Source organism: Lynx canadensis, chromosome A2, assembly GCF_007474595.2.
Source record: "Lynx canadensis isolate LIC74 chromosome A2, mLynCan4.pri.v2, whole genome shotgun sequence".
Lineage (NCBI taxonomy): Eukaryota > Metazoa > Chordata > Mammalia > Carnivora > Felidae > Lynx > Lynx canadensis.
Genome location: NC_044304.2, coordinates 144,344,742 through 144,368,681, shown reverse-complemented (window position 1 = coordinate 144,368,681; position 23,940 = coordinate 144,344,742). Strand labels below are relative to the sequence as shown.

General features: G+C 55.3%; 1 protein-coding gene across 1 annotated transcript in view; it reads right to left on the bottom strand.

Moving 5' to 3' along the window:
* Nucleotides 1-1,985: 1,985 nt before the first annotated feature.
* SND1 (staphylococcal nuclease and tudor domain containing 1) overlaps nt 1,986-23,940 on the bottom strand; it is a 425,897-nt gene continuing 403,942 nt past the window's right edge. Inside the window, exons 17-24 of the mRNA XM_030308365.2 lie at nt 18,107-18,295; nt 11,650-11,791; nt 8,287-8,410; nt 7,315-7,384; nt 6,127-6,240; nt 4,363-4,566; nt 2,695-2,739; nt 1,986-2,601 (exon numbers count right to left, since the gene is read on the bottom strand). Coding sequence (XP_030164225.1) covers nt 2,536-2,601; nt 2,695-2,739; nt 4,363-4,566; nt 6,127-6,240; nt 7,315-7,384; nt 8,287-8,410; nt 11,650-11,791; nt 18,107-18,295 — 954 coding nt within the window. The 3' untranslated portion in view covers nt 1,986-2,535. The remainder of the gene's footprint in view (nt 2,602-2,694; nt 2,740-4,362; nt 4,567-6,126; nt 6,241-7,314; nt 7,385-8,286; nt 8,411-11,649; nt 11,792-18,106; nt 18,296-23,940) is intronic.

Here is a 23,940-nt window from a genome sequence, read left to right as displayed (position 1 = left end):
TAGAAGCAGTTGCACAAACCCTTCCTCCACCCCCTACCCCACCTCCCCTACTGGCCCAGACCAGGGAGGGTCTTGGGTGGCAATCCTTCCCTGGTGGCTAGCATAAACCCTGGGCTCTGATGCATCAGCCCTCAGAGACGGGAAACTTCCAGAGCCTGTCCAGGTTAGCAATGCTGCTCTCCTGTCACCTGTGAGCTTCGACTCTGCCCTCCTCCTCTGTGACATCCTCCTGGTCACTGGGCTGGGGCCCCAGCCCCTGTCCCGGAGTACTGCCCACTGCTCCACAGAGGTCGTGCACGCCCATCGGGCCCGTGGAGACAGGCTTGGCACCCACTGGACCCAGTGTTATGCCGGTAGCTGGCTCTTAATCCAGGCTTGGCGGGTGGGTGGACAGATGGATAATAGGTGCTCAAGAGGTTTTGGTGTTCAAGTGAGAGGTGGATGGGGGAACATGTTTTGTAACTCCAGCGGGGGAAGGAACTCTGAGGGGGGTTTTTGGTGCTACTTGTGCAAGTGCTGATGCTGACTGGTCTCGACTACAGGCAAAAGGCAAAGCCTCCAAGGCACCCGCACACTCTGAGTGCCCCCCGAGATTGGGCATGCTGGGTGCCTGGCTCGCCTCGCCTCGCCTCAGTCCCACCCCGCCACGACAGACCCCAGGAACTCAACAGACACTGAGAGGAAGTGGCAGCAGCGTCCTCAGGCCTGGTGAATGGTTTGACCTTTGTCTAAACCAGCCTTGCAAGAGAAAGAAAAGAAGTGGGAAGGTTCGGGCATCATTTCAATTGCAGAACCATGGAGGGTTTATCCTTGGGCACAGATGTAACCAAGGCAACTGTGGAGACAGTGAGATGATTTCAGACCCTTTTACAAAAGGGCGGGCTGGCATCTCACCCCTCTGCTGATCGTGCTCCCGGGTAACACACACCGACCCAGCTCTCGACCGTACCAGGAGGTAGAGAAATGGGTGAGACGGGCATTGTCTTCTCCATGACAGACCTCCATGATGCAGGAGAAGAAAACGTGGCACCATGGGGAGTGGGCTTACCTGCTGGGGCAGGACAGCTTCTCCAGGAGTGGGGACAGACGGGGACATTCACACTCCTGCTGATTTCTCACGCCCCATCACGGGCTGTACAAAGTCATGGGAAACAGCTGGTAGGGGTGACCTCCCCGTCACACAGCTTTCTCTCCCTAGCACTCCCTGAGCAGCATAACAGGCTCCTCACTGCACACCACAGGGGCTGCTCTCAAGCCTCCCTCCTCCCTCAGGGGCTAGGAGCAGCCTGGGTCTTCTGAGCTCTGTGGCCAGCTCCACCTGGGGGATAACCTCATTAAGTCAAACAGAGCAAGCGCTAATAACCTCGAGACCCAGGATCTCCTCAGCGGACAGCCATGACTCCTCTTGGACCCAACCTGGTCTTCCAGCTCCATTTGCCAATGAACACACACTGTGGAGGGAGCTGGGCAGGCACCGGGCCCCCAGTCTTACCCCTTGTTGTGCCAGCCTGTGTGGCGTTAGCCTTTACCCCAGCCACAGCAGGAGAGGGGAAGAGTCCCCTCTGGCTCCCGCTGGGACTCTGGCAGAACTTGGCAAAGCACAGGACTAGTGACTCTCTGCAGGGGACCGGTTAAGACTGAGCCTGGCTTTCCATGTGTGGCCGGTCCTGGGCACTGCTTGCCAAGCTGCTCTAAATCTCCATGGTCCTTGGGGGCAGCCATGTGCAGCGGGGGGCCTGGACTGATGCATTAAAATAGGAGGTCTCCAGCCTTCTGCACGATGGTCATGGTGCCATCATGCCTCCTGGGCCTCAGGAGTTGCCCATGACTCTGAAGAATGGCCCTGCTTTCCGGGCTGGCTGTGATTCCAGAGCTGTGGCCAGGGATGTGGATGACTACGTCGGGGGTCGTTCACGTGCCCAAGTCTCCTCCTGTGGGGGCTGCCGAGATTCCAGGCTCTGGGCTCCACCATGACCAATAAGGACTGCAGACAGCAGGTACTATTTTATTGGGCCTCAAAAGCTTTAAATACAGAAGTGGGGAGGGCTGGTAGGGGGCAGATGTAGACAGGCTGGCATTTGAGAATGGACGTATCAGAGGAATCACATAATCAACAGCCGGACAGAGAACTGGGAAGAAGGGCCATCTGGGACGGAAGTGGGGTACCAGCAGGCAGCTGGCCTTGGGTGTCAGGGTCACGCCCTATGTTAGGACAAAGTCTTTCATGTTTCTTCCTGATTTGCGGACAACTTTTTAAAAAAAACAAACCTCCGAATAAAAACACAAAATCAGCTGGGAGAGACTGTGGATGGCAGTGCCTGTCATCTCAGAAGACAATGGCCTGCCTCCTGAAAGCCTCGGGTTCACCCACCCCACCCCCAGCCCAGATGCCGCCCCCCGAGACATTTCCATACACTGAAGCAAAGCTGGACCCAATCTACACCCCTGATCTGGGGTCTGGAGCTGAAAACACCCTCCCTGCAGAGGAGGAGGTACTGGTGTGAGCGGGGCTGAGGGCCAGACCCGATTCCCTCCTTAGCGGCTGTAGCCAAACTCATCAGCGTCATCGGCCCGGAAGTCCCCATAGCGCCACAGGTTCAGCTGTGAGAAGACAGAAAGCGACTGTCAGGGAGGTGGGCCCTGCTAAGCTGCTTTCCTCAGCTCCCCCCTGGAGCCCCAGAGGCAAAAACTCACCCTAGCACTCTTGGCTGACTCCTGGGCGTTCAGGTACTCTGTGATCTGGAGGGACAAGGGAAGAAAGGGAGGTCACAAAGTGGGTATTTGCAACTGAGCAGCAAGAATGACCCTGGAGACTGCCCAGGTCTGGTCTGCACCACTCTCCTGCTCAGTGGATCACCAGCTCCCTGAGAATAAGATTCAAAGTGCACCATCACACTGGCCTCCTTGCTGTTCCTTGACTCTGCGCTGGCTGTTCTGTCTGCCTGAAATGCTCTTCCCCTCAGGTCTACTTGGCTACCTATCCTGCTCCTTCAGGTCTTTGGTAAAGCATCACCTTCTTAATGAAGCCTCAATGAAAGCCTAATGAAATGACCCCACTGAAAATTCCCATCACCTCTTCCCGCACACTCCTGATATCCTTTATTTCTATCTTCTCTTTTTCCATTGCATTTATCTCCTAACATTCAATTTCATTCATCTAGTATATATGTTGCTGGTTTTGTCAACTCATGCTTGAATGGAGGCTCCACAGGGCAGAAATGGTGCCTCTTGTTCATGGAGATATGTAGGCCCTCCATAAATGCTTGTTGAATGAATGAATGAATGAATGAGTGAACACACGTAGAGTGTTTATCTCAGATGCTGGGCAAAGGAATGTTCTAGACACCAGAGACATTATGGGTAGCTTCACAGGGGAGACAGGGAGATCTCAAAATTCTACAGGGAAACTTACGCTAACTCCCAGGGCAATCTCAAGACACTGGGAGTCTCTAGTGAGAGGACTAAGGGTGTCACACTTCTGTCCACAGACATGGTAGCAATTCACACTGGGGTCTTGTTCCAAATGAATTACAGCCCTGTATAACCAGTGCCATGGACTCAGAGGGGGAGAAAAAGAGGCCTGGGAAAAGGCGAAGCAACGGGCACAACAGAGAGGGAACACTCGCTTGAGCGCCACCGGCTCTCATCCCTCCTCTCAGCTGGGCGCTGCATGAGGGCACACACTTCCCACCAGCCCATCCTGACTTGAGACGTGCCCTTCCCAACTCCCAGCAAGTGCAGGTAGTTCCTAGGTGCCCACCAGCCCCTCATGGTTTGCCCCGTGAAGCCAGCATGGCTGGGGGCGCTCAACTCATCTCATGATCAGAGGTCTCAGGCCGGGCTCCAAGCCCCCGGGGGCTGTTCAGACTGGCTGGAGGGCTGGAGGGGCAGAGTCCCTCGGGGACCCATCCCAGCCGAGCCTGGCTTCAGGTGGCCCTGTGTGCAAGGAGCTGGCTACGGACCCGGCAGGGTATGGGAGAGGGAAGTGAGAAAGGGAGAAGCAGTGACAGGCTATGGACCTCTCCGACCACCCTTGGCAAGGCATTCCACCCTGCCCCCTAGGGGCACATGTACAGGGACCCCCCCCCCCCCCCCCGCCCCGCTCAAATTTTCCGCTGCATTCTCAGCCAAGCCTGCAGCCAATTAATTTGGGATGTAATTAGCTTTTTTTTTTTTTTAAACCCCAACAAACCCAAATCCATTATCTTTTCCCAGCAGGAGCAGCAAGATGGAGGGTTCCCTGCTCTCTCACTGGCTGTTGGTGCAGCCCCCAGCCCCTCTGTCCCCAGCCCCTCTGTGACGGCAGTGGGGAGGCATTAGGAGCCTGCCCCTACCCTGGTAGCCCACCTCCACATCACGTACCACTTTCTGGAACTGTTTCTCCTTGCGCACCTCCACCATGACCAGTCCCTCCTTCACCAAGCCCAGCCCCACATCCCCCTTGGAATCAGCAAACTGCAGGGTGACGTGAGGGCAGCCAGCGCTCAGGTGTTCCACGTTGAGCAGGCACTGAGTGTTCTGGATATCCCGCACCACACTGTCCACGGCGTCTGTTCGAGCGTCCTCCTGGGGCAGAGTTGCATGCAGATAAATGGGAGAGAGAAGTGCAAACTTGAAAGATAGCCACGTGGACCCCGGGTCCTGCTCATGGACCTCCTCCAAGCAAGTGTCCAGCAGGTGCCAGCATCTCATTCCCTGCTCAGATCCTAACAAGGAAGGAAACAGCCTTGGGATACAAAGTGCCCCCTCTCCTGATCTTGTCCTTTCCCTCCCTGCCACGCCTCCTGCATACATCCCATCCCTATCCCCCACCCCAGTACCGTGCCCACCTGCCTTGTGTCTCGGAGAAAAAGTGGCTTTTGACCATCCCCAACTAACCTCCACTGGCCGCCCTGGCTCCCGTCATCCCCCACCTCTGCAGGACTGTGCTCCAGCACACTAACCCCACACAGTCCCTGCTCTGGTGCATTCACTGGCCTCTCAGGCTCTCTCCACACTCACATCTCCCTCCCCCCAGAGACTGCCCCTTGACCTATTTTGTCACCCTCTTCTCCTACTGTTTCTCTTCTGCCCTTCAGCAAATTTCATGAAAAAGCAGAAAATGTTCTATGGCACAAATTCCTGACCCTACTGTTTGCTCCTCAGCACCCTGCATCTGGTGGCAGCTCCAACCAGGCTTTCAGGCTGCTCGCTCTGAGCACCAGGGACCTCCCTCGGTGCCAGAGCCAAGGGTACCCGCCAAGCCTGAGCCTGACCTCCCTGGGGAGCTGGACACTGCAGACCAGGTCCCTGCTTCTGGGAACTGGGTGGCTCTTGACTCTGAGCACATGTTCTCCTCTCTGGATGCACGTTCTGCCTCAGGTTCTTCGTCCCTGGATTGCTGAAGGCTAGCACTTGCCAAGCCTCGCTCTCCTCCCCATCCTGTCTTCCACACGCTCACCTTGTAGGTGCCCATGCTTTTAGCTATGAATCCGGGATTCCAGGGCTTCTTGCTTTCCAAACTGAACACTATCAAGACTCCCGGAGCTCCTACAGCTCCTAATTTACTCCCTCTCGTCCCCACATCTTGGCCAACAGCAACACAGCCACACATAAGAAATCCAGTCACCTTCTGTTCCTCGTTTCCCGCATCCCATCCACAGAGGGCGCTGAGACCTGGCCCTACGGGTGTGGCTGTCACTGTCTCTAGCCTGGACTTCCAAGTTGCTTCCCGCTACTCCATCCAGTCTGACAACGCCCCCTTAAGCAACTTTGAGAACCAGATTTGATCACGTCACACCTCTGCTGAAAACCCTTCCCCAACCCCCAGGCCTTTCCCTTCTCACGTCTTGCCACTGCCCACCAGGTCCCTGACTTCCAACTGTGTGGACCAGTCTTTGCCCAAAGTGCCCTGGCCCACCGGGCCCATCCATCTGAAGAACCAGTTCAGACGCTCTGATGCCCCGTCCTCTGTGGCAACTTCCCTCAACTTCCTTGGTCGCTCTCGTCTCTCGAGTCCCGTCGCTAACAGACCATTCGTCACTGTTTCCACCTTCTCCTGTCAGTCTGTGAGGGCCGCATCAGTGGCTGAGTGCCACTGGACCCGTCCTTTGGAAGCAAGCAAGGAAGGAAGATGTGTAGACTCACGTCCTGGGGCACCTGGATGAAGGCGAAGGCATACTCTGTGGCTTGAGCAGGCAGCACACGAGTGCTGAAGGCAGGTGGCAGGGTACCCAGGCGGGTGGATGGCAGGATCTCTCTCTGTAGAGGACACATCAGGCCAAGAACATCACACACTCGATGCCCCCTTGGCTCTCACAGGACAACTCTGGTGGCTGGGCCTCTGAGAGTTCTAACTCAGGTCCTCCCACCATGACTTGCTTCCACTCAGCCCTGTGCACAGGCTTGCCCAGTCAGTGACGTCTTGGGGGAACATGTCCCGCTCGCCCCTGCAGTAGGCGGTTGGCCGTGACTCACACCTTCTCACCCTGGGCCCGGTGTTGGCACACCTGGTGGCTCTACAAAAATAATCAGTTTGATAACTGGTATCTAACTAACCTCTACCTCTGTTTTTTTCCAACGCCTTCCCTCTGGGACATGGGTTCCTTGAATATGTTTCCACTGGCCAGGGGGCGCTCTGCTGGGAAAGCACACCAAGACAAGGGGCCCTACAGTCCTGCGACCTCGCAGGACCTCTTCTTTTGTGTATCCCCGGGTGGCAGGTTGGGAGCATGGCCCAACTCTGGGCTGCTGCTAATCGACCCTCAACCTTAGTCCCTGAGGAAAGCAGATGACCATCGTCACGCCTCGGGAGTGGCATGGTTCTGAACTACAACCTTCTCTCCTACTTGCTTTTCCCCAGAGGGAATCCCCCAGAACTGTCGACAGACTCCCAGGTGCAGCCACCTTGTGACTCCCTTCCCAGAAAGCCTTGGTTTGGGGATGTCCTGGGAATCGGCACACAAGCACCTAGTCAAGCCTGAGGACCAGGAACCGTGGGGTGTGGAGGGCCTCCACCGGCCCTTTCTTCAGAGAGGTTGGGCAGAAGATGAGGAACCGTGGGTGTGGCTGGGCACTCATCCGTGGGGCCTGGAAAGGAGACTTCTCAGCTCTCAAAAACCTCTGACCAGAGACATCAGTTTTGCCCAGTCGCTCAGGGGTCAGTGACTTGTTACACGAACAGTAGAGATGCCCACATGCTCACTGTTCTATCAGCAAGTGGTTTCACAGCTTCGAGGGACTTGACCTAGGGGACTACTGTGCTGAATGGCCCTTGGCAGCCACCTGGCGCCCCTCCCTTGCCTACTCATCCACCTCCCGGTCTCCCACACTCACATTGCCATAGTCAATGTAGAAGACGTGCACTCTGGCAGGAGACTCGACTTTCTCCACTCGGGCGCGGTACCTGCAATGGCATTGTGGGAAGAGCTCAAGGGAGATCCCTGAAGAGTCTGGCCTCCCTGGAGCCTCAGTGATAGCAGGGCTGGGATACACCATTTCCCTGCCCAGGGCTCAGAGTGAACACCCAAGGGTGTCACAGAGGGCAGTTCTCAGACTCCACTAAGGCCTAGGCTCGCGGCGCTGTGGCCACCATCTAATGGAATCAGAGCATAGCTGGGAGCAGAGGGAGGGAGAAGGGAGCATGTGAAGCAGATTAATGTGTCCTTGGGGCATAAAGCAACAAGACTAATGACTAGATTGATGTCTGCTGTTTAAACCCAGCACACTAAACAGCAGCTGTAATTAGCCAGCAGATCTGTCTGGGAGGCCGCAGCAGGGAACACATCCAAGTCACTTCGTCACCCAGGGAAAGCCATGGGCCCTACTCTTGGTAGATCAGACGTGAGTGACCTTCCTGCAGCCTGTGAGTGCGCCTGCTCATGTCCCAGACAGCCAGGGTGAAGGGTGGGGTGGCTGATCTGGGCTCACTGAGAACCAGCCTCTGCCCTCACCACCCCACATGACATCATTTCTCCTGTGTGGGGTAAGGGGAGTGTCAGTCCCAGCCAGCCAGCCAGCCAGGGCTCCCCTGACAGGGTTTCCCAGGATTGAGGAGAGACACCACTTCTATACTCCAGAGGCTTGACTGGGCTGCAGGAAAATCACAGGCCCCAGATGGGCTGCAGGCAATGAAGAGGCCCACACTGGAGAGCTGGCCAAGGTCAACAACCACCGCCCAGTGAAACCAGGTGGCTAAGGCAAATGCCTGAAGTCTACCTGGTAGCTCTGTAGGCCTGTGCCCTGAGGACAGACCTGCAACTGCTCCTGCTTAAGACTCTTTGCTCTGCTCAGGTACAAGTGGCTTACCATTCTCCATCTACAAACTTGGCAATACAGAATTCTCCCCGGCGGGGGGCATAGGAGCCTTCGACAGGAGGGTGGCTGGCGATGTCGTTTCGCATGTTCTCCATCAGCTTCTCTAGCTGGGTGCCTGTAGGGGAGGAAGAGGTAGTGAGACCTGGGCGCCATGTTCTCTAGATGGGGCCGGGGAGCAGGCAGCATGTGGAATTCTGTAGGTCGCCCGTGGCACTGGCTTGCCCCATTCCGTAGGGAAGTCCTCTGTGGCATCTGCTCAAGAGGTTCATGTGGTCTTCAAAAGTGGAACAGGGGCTTGCTGACACCTCAGAGGCACACAGTCTTCCTTCCAACCTCGGCTCTCCAACCTACTGGCCGTGGCAGTGGCAGCCCTCGGGAATGTTCCTTGGGTTCTGCTTAAGGAGGTGGAGAAAGCATGGGGGTGTGAAGCAAAGCCAACCAGCCTCGTTCTGGGTGGAAGCAGCCCAGCTTAATTCCTACAAGGGCTGGCCCCGGCCTGGGTCACAGAGGCGGTGACTGACAGCAGCCACTCTTTGCTATGTCTCCCAGGGGGAAACACGGAAATGAGGGATGGCCCCCACCCAACCCTGGACAAGGAAAGGGCCTCAGGCTACTCTGACCTCACTCACCCTGTGAAGTACATGCAAAAGCAAACTTTGGTATTTCCAGGCTGGGGTTCCAAGCTCTCAGCCCAACCCGGGGCCCTCTTCGACTAGGGGAGACAGTCTCCTTCCCTGCCTATCTTACCGAATCCCTTGCTCTTTCCTGCTGGTCCTTCCCAAATCCTGAGTCCCTGCCGCTCATCAGCTGGTCATCACCAGGTTTGGCAACACCTAGGGTCCTCTCAGGTTCCCTCCTTGCTCCTTCCTGTTGTGTCCCCACCCCCCATGCCACTAAGCACCGGTCCCCAGTGGCTTTACCCTTCCATCCCTCTTGGCCCTGATTCTAGCTCTGCATCAAGCCCCGCCGTGCCCCCTTTGCTCTCTGAGGTGAGGGTAGCTGGGTTCGTGTGGTGTGGGTACAGGATTCTTCTCTCCACCTCCAGGGCCCGAAGCCACACTGTAACAGGTGCCTAACACATGTTGGCTTTTGGCACACTTGTCACAGTTGGCCTTATACGTTCCCTGTCTGGGTTTATGTTTCTGCCACTACACTGTGAGCTCCTTCAGGGCACAGACCATTGCTCACTTGGTTCTGTTTACTCTTGCAAGGTCTAGTAAATCTGCCACATGGAGGGTGCTTAAGAATTCAACTGTATCGAGGATGCACTCTGCGTAGGCACACAAGGACGTGTCCACTCGTGGGCCTCTGCATAGCCCACTGTCCCAGCATTCCTGAGCCTCGGTTTCAGAACACAGACTTTTGTGAAGAAGCAGTTGCCCTTCCCCCACCCAGCAGTACACCCTCTACACAGACAAATTCCTTCTATACGTGGTCTATTTTTATTTTTTATTTTTTTGCTCCAAGGCAACAGAAGCAGACTTTGGCTCCCGCAAACAGGTCCTTGCACAGAGTCTGGCTGGTCATTTACAGCTAATGGCAATGCTTTCATCATTTCATTAGATCCTTCCTGAAGGCAGGCTTTAATTAAGAGAAGAGAGACAGGGCAAGAGGACGTCCCCTAAGAGAGGATGAAAGGTTTCAGAAGAGGGAGGCTGTACATGCTGAAGTTTATTTTCATGGATTTTATGGAACCAACTGAGGTCAGAGTTTTCTCTGGAGCCCACTGCAGCCCTCCAGGTGGCGTGCCAACAAGCGCCTCATTCCCTTCTCCAATGTTCCAAGAATACATGGTTTCCCCCTTGTTTCCTTTGTTCCGTATTTTCTGCCTTGGCCACCACTTGCTACAGGGTCCTGGCTCCCTACAGCTGCGGAGACAGCTGGCAGGGTACAGGGCATGCACAGGAAGCCTCTGAAATTACAGAGACTATGTGGCCGAAGGCCTTGAACCCTCAAGTTTTGTCCCCTCAAGACTTCAGGACCTGGTCTTATCCAAGGTGGGTCCTACCTCACAGGATGCAGAGGCCAGGTAGAGCCGGCCAGGGAGCTGCTGTCCCTTGGGCAGGGCCTTCTTTGAGTTCCCTTTCCCCTGAGCTTCCTGAGGGCCATCCTTTCTGGCTCCTGTGCTCAGAAACCGATCTCCTTCCTACCCAGGCCACCACTGAAAGACTCCTTTCCTTGTCACACCACCCAGACCTGGCAATGCCAGGCCACTGTGCGGCAGGACTGCAGCTGACCTCAAGGGGAACCTAATCCTGAAGGCTCATCAGCCCATCTCTCCGCCTGCTAGCTTTTCCCCCTCCCAAGTACAGCCAGACGAGGGCTTGGAAAGGTTGGTTTTCCTCGGTGAAATAACATCGCCACAAAAGCAGCTGCCTGGGAAATATCATTAGAGGGGAAGTGGCTGGCATGAGGCTGATGATCTGGAGTGGGCCTGGCAGGGGGCACAGGAGGCCAGGCAGAGCCGCACCCTGCCACCCACGGGACTGCCTTGGGTGCCAGCGACATCTTCGGGCCCCTCTGCTTTGCAAGGATCTGGCTCCTTGGACGCAGAGGCAGCTCTAAAAAGCCTTTTCCTTTGCCCTCAACTAAACTGGTTCCCTGCACAGGGTGTCAATGAGAGGAGGGAGGTCAGGGTAGACAGAGCAAATGCAGTGGGGGTAGGAAGTCCATCTAGAGGGGTCACAGGGCCACCACCGTGAGAGTGACCTCTACCGTCCTCTCTGCTCCAGAAGCCTGAGGTCTCTGCAGAGAAGGCCCTGGCCACAGTGTACATCACTTGAAGGCAGGAGGAAGGAGGATGGAGAGAGAGGGTCCTTCAGAAAGATTGCCCGGGGATGACTTCCCTAGAGCGCCGCCTGTTTCCATGGCAACTGACTACCACTCAGGGCTATGGTAACCTCTAGAGAAGGAGAAGCCCCAGAGAAAAAAAGCCCAGGCTCCTCTCCTCCTGCTGCCTTCCCAAGGAAGCTGAGGGGGAGGAGGGCCAAGTGAAGCTGGTTTGTGCTTCCTGACCACACATAGAGACAATCTGTTCTTTGCTTCCTGATACACTCCGAGGGCTACAAATCCCCACGCCCAGCCCAGCCAGGAGTGTCCGAGAGCAAAACAATTTCCCGAGCATCTCCAAATACCACCTAGACAAGACAGGCTACCTCACGAGCCCTCCCTCAGAGGACCTGCTTGGCCTTGCCCATGCCAGGGCTCACTGGCAGTGCATGTAATGAGCCCCAGAGCAGCGCACGGGGCCCGGGGGATGGGGAGCAGCCACAGACTGGGAGAGGTCCCCGGAACGTGTGGGCTGTGCCCCTCCCTCCCACTGAGCAGAGTGGGTTCTGGAGGTAGCATACTCACCGGTCTCCACATCCTGCACGTAGAAATGCAGGTCGTCAGTGATCTCCGTCACAAACACGGGCTTGTAGCTGGCCGAGCGCTCCTTCTCCTCTAGCACGGGCGCTACCTCCTCCACGGGCTGCTCCTCATAGTGGGCCCAGACCTGCATGTGCGGGCAGCAAAGGGTGGGGGGTGGGAGGTTTAGAAGTGAAGCCAGAAAAAACGCAGGAAAAGGTCTTTGGGCAAGTGGGGTCACCCCTGGGGTGAAGGAGTGCGGAGGTCATCACAGGGCACTCATGTCACGCTGGCCTGAGCCCCTAGACCTCTCGTATGTCTGAGTGGGTAAGGAGAGTACTCTGAAATTCTTCTGACTGATCAGCTCTCAAATTCTGGCAGGTGTCAGAAGCAACTGGGGCGCTTATTAAAAATGCTGGTCCCTGGGTCCTGACGCAGGTATGTCAAGTTAGGGTCTGTTGTAACTGCACCCAGAGAAAGTGAAGCAAACCAAAGCAGACTCCCAGGCAATCCTCATGCAAACCAGAGCGTGAGAACCTTGGTGTCGCAGTGGTTCTGGGACCCCACTTCCCTCTCTGACATCACTCAGTAGGGGTCACTCTGAACTCTTGAGGCCTTCGCACCGCCCAGGGCCATGGCACTCCGGAAGCTCTCCAAGTGACAGCCCCGGGCCACGGAGGGGAGGGCTTGTCACTGTTCAGGAATGCCTTGCCTCAGCAACTTCTGTGTCCTCACCTCAAGCAGGTTGCTCTGACCCCAGCTCAGAAGCTGGGCCACTCCCCTCCACCCTCGCCTTTCTCCTCCTCCCCTGGCCCTGCACTGTCAGGGCTGCAGCGGCTCAGAAGTTGATTCGATGTGACGGGGCATCAAGTCCGATCCCGCGGCCAGGAGATTATCCCGGTAGTGAAGCCTGTCAGAGCAGGAGAGGGCGGGGCTGTCCAGTTGAGCAGCAAGAAGGGGGTGAGGGACTGGACCACACACGGAGTCCCACAGTCACACAAGAACAGGGGGTAATAAAAGTATTAGCCAAAACATACATACTTACTAGGTGCCAGGCGCCATTCTAAACATCCTCCAAGTATTAATTCCTTTAATCCGTACGACAACCCTTTGAGTAAGTATTAACATTACCCTGTTTTATAAAGGAGGGACCAGAGGCACCCAGGCTTGCTAGAAGTAGCAGGACCAGGATCTGGACCTGGACACCCAGGTGCCAGAGATCTTCAAGCTTCAAGGTCCTCAAGGGGACATTTTGGCATTGACCGGGCCTCTAGAGACAGAGGGAAAGGTTGTAGGTGGGAGATGTGGGCTCTTGTCCTTCAATTTGCTGTTTGACTTCAGTCAAGCCACAGACCTCCCGCATCTCCTTTTCTTCCTTGCAAGAGGGAAGAGGCCCCTGGATGTGGCTGTGGGCTGTGCCACATGACTGCAGAATCACTCAGCTGACCTGCGGATCCCTGGATGGCACGAGGAAGCAGCCCAAGGACAGGGATGTCTGAATTACTGAACCTTCTTGGGTCCCACCTGCAGAGGCTACGCTCCTGCCTTTCATGCAGTGTGAACACTCTTCCACTAGAAGGGGACACCGAGGACCAGGGCCCTGAGAACTGGAATGAGCAACAGGGGCTGAGCCCGAGGGAGGCTGCCAGGGAATGGCCGAGGGGGATGGGAGAGACGTCACCCGGGCCCAAACCTCGGCCAGCCACACGCAGTAGTGCCCTTGCCTTCTGCCATCTGAGGTCAGACTCTAACCCAAACAGGTCTCCCCTCTCACTCTCTCCCAGCACCAGTCCCAGCGCAGCTGCCCCCTTAATCCCTGGCGTCTGGACACCTCTGCTCTCCACATGCCGAGGACTGGTGGCCACGGGAAAGGAGGCAGAGAGCAGGACTTCAACTCAGTCAGATCAGAGACTCCTGGCCCAAGGGCGTCTCTAGCCTTCGGACTTCCCTGTGAAAGGGCCTCTCCCATTGGAGGCCACGGCACAGACTGCTGGGAGCACTCTGGGGGACCACCCACGGTTACTTCCGGTTCCAAGGCCCACATCCTGTTGAGGTAGACTTTCTCTCTGGGCCCTGCTAGGGGAAAGTTCCCCAGGGGGGTGACGACTGAGTCAGTCCTAGCCTCTCTGGGACCTCTGCAGCTCGAGGACCGACGGGACTCTCACTGAGACACAGGACTGTCAGCACTGCCTCAACTGAGCTGAAGCCAAGTGCCGCCTCCCCCCACCAGCCAGTACCTACCCTCCCTCCAACCCCTCAGCCTTCCTTCTGCCCCACCCCCAGGCAGTGGGCCCTTCTCCCATCTACCTCGCTCTTCTGGCTCCCTCCCAGGTGCAGCCAGCACGTCTCAGACCTTGGCCTGGAGAGGGCCTGAGGCTCAGAGCCGTTCTGGGCTCCATCCTAACCCTGCCCTGCTTCCCTCGGCTGTGGGGGCTGTGGGGAAGGAGTCTCCTCAGCGCTGGTGATGAATTGGGAACAGACTGACAGCGGGGGAGCAGGAACTGCTAATGACTCCTCAAGTAAATGCGCCTTGGGCGACAGCATCAGGTTTCCTCCTTGGGGAGAAGGGTGGAGCTCCTCTGCAGGCAGGCTCAGGTGGGCAGCAAGCTGGAGGTCACGGATGATGCAAACAAAAGCCTCAGGGACGGCCTGCAGGCCTCTTGCTCCCACAAGGAGTGTGGCAGTGGGGCCAGTCCAGTGACAAGGTCACACAGCTCACTGGTAGGAGGGGCACAGCAGGGTGTACCCCCCCCCCCCCCCACCCCCCCCCCCCCCCCCCCCCGCCTGCCAAGGTGAAAAGACACCAGAAGCATGAGATTGCCAAAGGGTAGGACAGGGGGAGCTGCTCCTCAGATAAAGGAACTCCATTTCTAAGAGGGAGCTGGCTTGGCCCCTTGAATAGTGGAGCCCTGCAGGTTTCCCTCAGGAGACGGAGGTGACCATCTGTTCCCTGGGACCTAGCCACCAGCAAGCCGGTAAACGTAGCTCCTTCTTGGTGGGAAGGAGACAGTCAGCTGAGAGCTTGGCCCACCCTTAGAACAAGGGCACGTTTTGCCCATAATGGCTTATGTTGCCTTTCTGCAAACTGGGGCAGAGGGGACAGACACACTGGCGGGCACCTGCCAGACGGGTGCCACTTCCCTACAGCCATCCCTAGCCCTCTCACAGTTCAGATCCCTGCCAAGGAGCCTGTTTTGGGGAATTCCCAGGAGGGATGCTCCTCATCCTGGACCCACGGGACGATGACAAAGAAGACCCAAAGACCCCTTCCAGAGAGAACAGTAATTGTGTGTGCACAGAATCAGTGCCTTATGGCTCTCCCTCCAGGCTCTGGGCAGATGGAAGAGCTGGGGAAGGACCTGCGTGGCCAAGATGCCGACCAGAGGATGGGACGCTGAAGCTGGGAATGCTCTTGGCCTTTGGTGCAGGCAAGCCTGAACTGGGTCTAAGCAGCAGGGCCTAGGCATGCTGGGAGACCCACCCAAGAGGGCTCTGCTTTGCTCTGGGAAAACCTCCGGACTGCATTAATGTGGAAAGGCCTTTCCCAGCTCCTCTGATTCGTGGTAGGGTTTGGGGTCAGGCTGGGGGCCAGGATGGCACTGTGTCCTGAGGTGGGGCCCCTTGGTAACCCCTCCGTGACCCTGGCCTTAGACCTAGGTGGGGGAATGGGCAAGGGAGGCGGCTCCTTCCTCCCTTCTCTGTTCTATTGCTGCTCTGTCATGCCAGTTCCTGTCTACGTTGTGGGGCCAGGTCAGGGGCATAGGTTCTCTCCTCCTGTCCTCACCCGTCCCTGGCCCTCCCTCTTTCCTGTACACCCTCCCCAGGGAGTCCCAGATCCTCTTTCTGGCAGGAGACGGGGGATGTGAACTGAGGCTCCACTGGCTGGAGGCCTTCCTTTCTAAATCCTATTTAATATCTCCGCTCAATAGGCTCCAAGGGTGGGGCTGGCTCGGGGCCAGGGTTGTGGAGGCCTTCAAGATCTCAGTGGGGAAGACAAGCTCAATAAAAGGCGATCAATGGCCAACCCAGCCCTGTCCAGGGCTCTGCTGGGGCAGAAGGGGGGGCCGGGGAGGGAGGACAGTTCTGGTGCCTGCCATCTGTGTTTCCCTCTTTGGTCCACAGACCCACCCAGGATTCCTGGAGGAGAAGGGGGTAACCTGGCATTAGCTTCCTGTAGAGGAAGAGGAGGGCCCAACCAGCATCTTCATGAGGAGAGAAGTCTGCAGGGCACAGGGAGGAATCAGGCCCAGCAGGGAGGCAGCTAAGTTCTCATGGAAGGGAAGCTAGCATTGCCAGGTTCCCTCAGACCCGCTAACAAATGTGCACGCACATAATCACATTCCCCAAAGACTTCTGCATGCTCTTAGTCTCACAAAATCTCTCAGCATTACCTTTCCTTGGTTAGCTCACAGGTACCACCATGATCCCTTAGCCACATGTGCCTGTCTCCGGACAGCTAAGGCAGCCCTCATGGGGTCACAAGGGAGGCAAGGTTGGAGATCCTTGCCTCCATCCTGGGAATACCTCAGATATGCAGCGACTACCAAATTCTCTCATCCGAGTCCAGCCAACTCTGAGGGGGCTGCAGTGCTACACACACACACACACACACACACACACCCCGCTCCTGGGAACCAACCCCACCGGAAGAGGCAAGGCATACTAGGTTCTGCCACGACCCCCGAAGAGGATGGGATGTGTGGGACAGGGACCCAGCAGGCAGGCAGGCCCTTGCACTGAGTAGCGCACTGCATTTTAATTGGACTGGAACAAAACCACGCAGCCTGTGGAAGTAATTAATCACTGGTAATTACTCCTCAACATCATCATGTGGCAAGAGTGAAATGATGACCTGGGCTCTTTCAGACAAATCCACTGTGTAGGAAATAGTGGTGCCCAGTACAACACCCAGCAAGGTACCCATTCCTCCACCTCAGGCCAGATTCCCCTCTGTCTTCTCTTGGGTCCCTTTGGGGTCTCTAATCTCAGAGAACAGAGGGTCACTCAGACCCGAAGAGGCTCGTGTGCTGAGTGACTAAGGGAGCAGGGCCTGGGGGCAGAGACGCTTTCAGAATCTGGGCTTTAGAAGCCGGTGCTTGCCACGCTGACCCCCTGCTGCTAATTCTTTGGTGAAGGTTCAGCCCTTTGCACACAAGGCCCCAGCACCACGTCTCAGCCTTTCCCTTCAGTAGGCACAGGACACGGGGCTGGCAGTCTTAAGTTCAGCTCTCACTAACAGGAAAGCCAAGAGGAAGCTCCTTTGCAGTAGGGGCTAAGGTTGCCTGCTTCCCCATCACTCTAGGAAGACGGGGTTTACTGTGAGCAGAACTGGGACAAGGAAGGGTGGAAGTGTCCTCAGAGGCCTCATGGTGGTCTATTCCTCCAAGACATGGACAGTCCCTCTCACCTGTCCCAAGATTTGTGGGTCACCACTCCCTACAGTTCTTCCACTCTCATTAGGGTTGGTCACCTGTCCCAATCCCCAGGGGACGGGAAGAAAAGACAGAGAGATCTAGGCAGGAGTCCCTGGGCCAGTGCCTGAAGGAAGACAGCTGGGAAGGACCCAGTGAGGAGGTGGCTGCTCTGGGCTGGAAGAGAATGAGGAGCCTCTGGGCCCTGATGCCCCCTACTCCTTTTGGCAGGTGTCTGGGCCTTGACTTTGGGAGGCGAGTTGCAAGCCAGATGGCTGCCCCATGGGGAAGGAAACGTTTATTCCTGGAACAAATTTATGGCTCAGCACGGCTGTCCCATGAAATCCTCCTCAAGCTCAGAGAAGCCCTGACAAATTGGTGGCCGGCTGATTTATCCCCATTATCAGGGCTGGACTATAAGTCAGTGGCGACAGGCTGAGTCAGGGGGTGCCAAGCCCAGCTCCCACCACCAAACCACTGGGTTCCTTAATCGCCCATTTGTTTCCAAAAGCTGCTTTCCGACCCACCCCCCTTGTCTCTTCAATGCAGTGTCTGCAGAGACTGATGGGCTATAAATCTGCTGTCCTAACAGCTTTATGCATCTCCTGGGGTAGCTTCCAAAATGGGCTTCCCTGCAGGGCGATGCGAAGGAAATTCAGAAGTGGGCTGCGGGTCGCCCAGCTGCTCCGAGGGCAGCAAAGAAGGGTCGGGGCTGGCGAAGGGAGGACTCCCCAGTCTCCTGCTCACAAGGGGCTCTCCCAGGCACTCCTCTCATGGCTCCAAGGTCACCTTCCAGACAGCGTTCTCCTCCACCAGGTCCACCAGAGGAGGCCTGTGGCTGACGAAGCCTAAGCTGGCAGCCTCTCCCTCGGTCACGTGTGGCTCCTGACGTGGGGTCTGAGACCAACACCAAGCGGGGTCCCTCGGGGGGGGATAACCGCTCTCTCTGTTGTGTGGAGGCAGTGGTGTTGGGAGGGGCGGGAAGGCGGGAAGTCTGAGCTCTGGGGTGGCGCCCACCTCCTCCCCGGCCAGGCCCGATTCCACACCCGTACCTTTTCTTTCTTCTGCTTGGCGGCCTCCTCAGCAGACAGCAGGGATTTGTAGTAGGAGCTGCGCTCAGCGGTGAAGTGGACCTTGGAGAGTGAGTGCTCCACCAGCAAGACGGACAGGTTGGCGCCATCGATGTGCAGCCAGCCGATGAAGTTGCCGGCCTTGTCCATGCTCTCCACCTCCACCTCTACCTGGGGAACAGAGAAAGGGGGTGTCAGCCTGCAGGGGGAGGCCCTGGCCAGCTGCCGGGGCGTTCACACCACAGGACAGGAGCGCATCAGGCACAAGAGCAAGAGCTCACTGGAGCTCCAGCACTGCTGACCCTCTTAGAACCCTTCGCTTCAGTTGTGAGTGGGACCTACGCGTTCTAGCCTCTCACACCCCAGAATCATCCTTACAGATACGTCACTGACCAAGCAACTTCAAAACTCCCTTCTTCTCAGAGCTTTTGGCAGACAGCTCCTAGGGTAAACTCGGCTCCCCTTAGCTTAAGCAAGGGAGTCTGCGTTAGCCGTGTGCGTGTGAGTGCAGCCTGGGGATCGGGAGTGAGACAAGCAGCAGACATAGCTCCGGGAACATCCCACTCTTCTTTAGCGCCCACCCACCCCCGGCTCTTCTAGGAAGACAGGCAGGCCCTGGGGAAGCAAGACAATCCCCGGGGAGAGGGGTGTACAGCTGAAGGAATTAATGCTTAACAGAGGTGATGAAAATGGCTGGATGAGAGCCAGGCGAGGAGAGGAGGGAAGGGGGCAGGTGGGCAGAAGGATGCGAACAGGAAGTTTACTAACACACGAGGGCATTTGTGGGGTGACCACAGCAGGGGGCTGCTCCTGACAGGGAGCGACTAGAAGGGTGTAGTCACTACCATCAGGCCAGTCTTTGGGGCCTTATGCTGTGGAGGAACCTCAGAACCCTCAGGGATCCCTGCAGGGCCCGGGGGCATCTGAGCCTCCTCCACTGAGGGCCTCCCCAAGACCCCGAACCCCAGTACTGACTCTGCTCCTCCAAGAGGGTGGCCTTGATGCCTTGGCCCTTGTGGTAGCTGATCTGCTTCCACCTCATGAAGGCAATGGCCCAGGGTGAATTTCTTCTTTGATTCTCTCCCAACCTCCTCCTTTCTCTGCTAAAAGGGGCTTGTAAAAGTCTTTGCTGCCAAATATGAAAACTTGTATTAATTTAAACAGCTTCAAGCTCGATTAAGCAATAAAATGAATGTCTAAATACCTGGGAATTCTTTGAAGCCTGGGCTGGAGCCAGCAGCAGCAGCCCAGGGCAGAGGGTTAGAGAGGAGAGCGGAGGGAAGGAGAGGGAAGAGAGCAGGGAGAGATGTGGGGGACATGGCACCCTGTAAGTAGACAGAGGTGACTTGGGCATGCAGACAGAAGGCAATGGGGAGAAGAAGGGGTAGGACCAGGAAGGCAGGACCCTGGCTTTTCCCTTTTCTTGAACACCCTCTTCCTACTTAAGGCTTACGGTTAACCCTTCAAGTGGAAATGCAAGTTCAACGATGCCTGAGGTTGGGGTCTGGCCCAGAAGCAGATATGAAGAGTTTATTAGAGCTAGGAAAAAAAAAAAAAAAAAAAAAAGATACTATATAGATCCATTCCAAGCTGACTCTGTAGCTGGGTAGGTAGGTCCCCTATTCCTGGACCTCTGGTCTTTTGCCATGTTAGTAGCCAAGTGTCGTTTTCCTAAAACTGAGGACAGCTGCCCTGCTTGAGCACACGGCCTCTTTCCAGTTCTGAGAAGCCTGTGGTGGGCCAGTGTGGTGGTGACAAGAAGCTTGACGCTCCCTGGCATAATTCCTCTTGGCACCCGATTGCTAGAATGGAGGCAAGAACCCCAGAGACGGGTTGATGAAATACCCAGGCAGGTACAATCCTTCTCATCCTATAAGGTGCCCACACTTAGACCTCACTCCACATAGCAACCCCCAAATTCACACCTCACCTCTGATGCTGCAAACCAGACGATGGCCTCTCAAGGGCTCACACTAGCAACAGACACAGTGACTGGGAGCCACTCCTGGGGTCAACACTACCAACCCTGTTGGCTGACTTCACACTTACCAGCCTCTCCCTGCCTGCAATCAATATGCTAACTTGGGCTTGACAAGTCCCTGGGCCCAGCCAGGCACAGAGGAAAGAAATCTCTAGCCTTGGGCACTGTCCTCTCACCGAATCCATCTTGGGTTACAGAGGGAGATAAAACTGTAGCCTGTGGGTCTCTGCTTCCCCTTTCATTATGGCTGCTGCAACCAAGGTAATTTCTCCATCAAAGGCATTCAGGGGCAGGTGGGCTGGGCTCAGTGGAGGGATGGGGCTACTCCCAAGTATCTTGACTTGTGACCTCTCTAGCCAAGCCCTGTGCCGTACCTATCCTTCTGGGCACAAAGAATTCAATCGGAAGACCAAAGTCTTAACCCTTCTCTAGTCCTGGGAGAGTTCCACGGGGAGCAAGCACAGGGTTAACCATGGTGGTCCTAGGTTGGTATAAGTGTTCACTGTTCATCATGTTTCTCTCAGATCGATTGCCAGGAATTTGTAGCCTGACTATAACATTTCATGGACCAATGTCTGTATATGCTCTATTTTTCTGATCAACTTTAAGACTCAGGTTTTTGATACTTTCTCTTAGTTAAAAAGTACATATAAACCACACATACATATGGAGATATACAGATACAGCTGATTCTCAGTGTTTGTGGTACTTATGTTCTATAAAGGCACCATGAACACTGAATTAGTGAATCCTGAACCATTGCTCTCAGGGGAAACACAGGATTAGATTCCTGCAGGACTCTCATCACATTTTTATCAACTTACCAATACATAACCTTCTTCTGTGCATGTTTCTGTTTAAAGACACCTTATTTAATATATACTGATGATTCATTAACATTGAAACCACAGCCAATAGCACTATCACTCATGCCTGAATAAAGCTTATCTAACACGTGTATTTCCTCCTTAAGGCATATCACAGTCTTCTTGCACTTAGGAACACTAGACAGCACTTCAGCACTCTGCTTGGAGGCCATTTTAAACTACAAAATCACCAAGAGAAAGCACACACACACAAAGGAAAAATGCAGGACCACTTGTGTGTGGTGTGACAGGTGAATAAGAAGGCTGTGCAGCACCTTTTTCAGCCTCAGGTGGGAGATGTGCTCACCAGCAGACTTGAAATTTTCACTACAGTGCACATCCACAAATGATCAAAAAAGTCCCATGGGGCACCTGGGTGGCTTAGTCGGTTGAGCATCCGACTTTGGCTCAGGTCACGATCTCACAGTTCGTGAGTTCAAGCCCCGCGTCGGGCTCTGTGCTGACAGCTCGGAGCCTGGAACCGGCTTCAGATTCTGTCTCCCTCTTTCTCTGCCCCTCCCCCACTTGCGCTCTGTTTCTCTCTCAAAAATAAATAAAACATTAAAAAATTAAAAAAAAAAAAAGTCCCACGAGCACTGATTTTGGGTTACAAGTAAATTTTAGCAAGTGAATTTGCAAAAACGGAATCACACAGAATGAGGATTGACTATCTAGAGGTATACGGAGAGCTATTTCCTACAAGTTTCTTTCAAACTGAAGACAGGAGTTAGGGGAGGCTCACTCATGTCAAATACACAGGAAATCTCTTCCGGTTTCTTTCTGGCTATTATAATCAAGTGTTGTGTAAACCGGAAAGTGCTATACAATATTGCTACTTGTCTCTTCAGCATCTTGTGGAGTGTTTCAGGGAGAGATTTGGACTCAACAGCTTCCCTTGGGAGGCCTCCTACAATGGCCATGTGACATCAGGAGTTCAAGACTTGGGTGATGACCGTGGGCTGCTGGAGTGTTTCATTTGTGCGTGGGCATTCGGTGTGGACACACGTGAGCTGATCCGGCCTTTAGGGTATCACAGAGTACGTGTCCACATGGACACAGGCGGTGTCAGCAGGGAACAGATGGAGGCTCTTCTCTTCATTCCCCTCTTCAATGCTCATATTGAAGCTAAGGCCTAGGAAAACAGAGCTGAGGGGAGGAGGCCTCCTGAGAGATCATGAGGGGGGCCATGGCATCCCACTGAGGAAGCAGCTGGGCGAGAACGAGGAAGAGGGCGGACGAGATGCCTGAGGTCGGACCTGCTCCTCAGGCGCCGAAGGACACCGTGCTGCTGCCTCACTGGGCACCCCGGCTGGTCTGGCCATCTGCCAGCATCTCTTGCCCCGTGCTCTTGAGGCAGACAGAGCGGGTGCGGATCTTTGGTCCGAACTAGGCCCTGTGAGCTGAGCTCTTCCAGCTTCAGTACCACCTTCCTGTGAAGGCTTCCCGAACCCATCCCCAAGTGAACCACTCTGTGGACACCTATAGGCTCACCCACCCTTTGGCATTTAGAGGGCAGTGTACAGCACAGAGGTCAAGAGGGCAGCCTGTGGAGCTAGACTGCCTCAGTTCAAATCCACCTCCCACCTACGTGACCTTTGGCAAGTCACTTAACCTTCTGTGTCCTTTTTTTTTTTTAACGTTTACTTATTTATTTATTCATTTATTTTTTTTTTTGAATTTTTTTTTTTTTTTCAACGTTTATTTATTTTGGGGACAGAGAGAGACAGAGCATGAACGGGGGAGGGGCAGAGAGAGAGGGAGACACAGAATCGGAAACAGGCTCCAGGCTCCGAGCCATCAGCCCAGAGCCCGACGCGGGGCTCGAACTCCCGGACCGCGAGATCGTGACCTGGCTGAAGTCGGACGCTTAACCGTCTGCGCCACCCAGGCGCCCCCATTTATTTTATTATTTTTGAGACAGAGAGAGACAGAGCATGAACGGGGGAGGGTCAGAGAGAGGGAGACACAGAATCCGAAACAGGCTCCAGGCTCTGAGCTGTCAGCACAGAGCCCGACGCGGGGCTCGAACTCACGGACCGCGAGATCATGACCTGAGCCGAAGTCGGCCGCTTAACCGACTGAGCCACCCAGGCGCCCCTGTGTCCTTGTTTACTGTAAAACTGGCATTGCAATATTCCCTATCTCAAAGGATTTGTTATGATTAAATGAGCTAATACATACACTAAGCATGTAGAAGATTACTGGACACATAAGTGCTTCATCATCAGCAGCAGCAGCAGCATCAACTTTTTACTTCATAGTAGGGCCAGTTATTTTATTTCCAGATATCTTTATTCTTCAACTAGGTTGTTTGCTCCAAGGGGGACCAAAGCTTTTTCTCCACCCTGCGTCTTCCCCAGAGCTGGGTGTACTGACCGGGCAATGAGATGGCAGGAAGAGCATGGATCATGGGTTCAGACAGACTTGGGCTCAAATCCTAGCTCTGGCTGGGGATTTTTGGGAAGTCCCACAAACTCTCCTCTCCTAGCCAGTTTTCTTGTCCGTAAAAAGAGAAGCGGATCCTATGCATTCAAGGAAGTAACATAAAACTGCTTCCTCTTCCCTTCAGCTAATACGGGCCAGCAGCAGCCCTGCTCGGGCTGAGCTCCATCCCCTTAGCTTTCCCTCCATCTAGAAGGTTTGGGTTTCTTACACCCAGGGGGCCTCATGCAAAATACAGAGTGGAGGGAAGGCAAGTGTGGGCTGATGGGAAGAGCTAATGTGTGATTGTCCTCACACCCAGCTGAATAACCAGGTGCTGTTCTGCTCAGTCGAGGGGGCGGGGGGGGGGGGGGCGTCTCTCTCTGCCACAGGGCCAAGGGGAGGGGACACGGCCCGGCCAGCCGCACCCAGTGGGAGAGCAGCTGGACACACTGGACTCGGCCTGTCCGTGGGCTGGGGCAGCCGGCGGGCCCGCTGCCTCACAGTGGGACACGTTCTCCTGCTCCCAAGCACATTAATGTGCCACT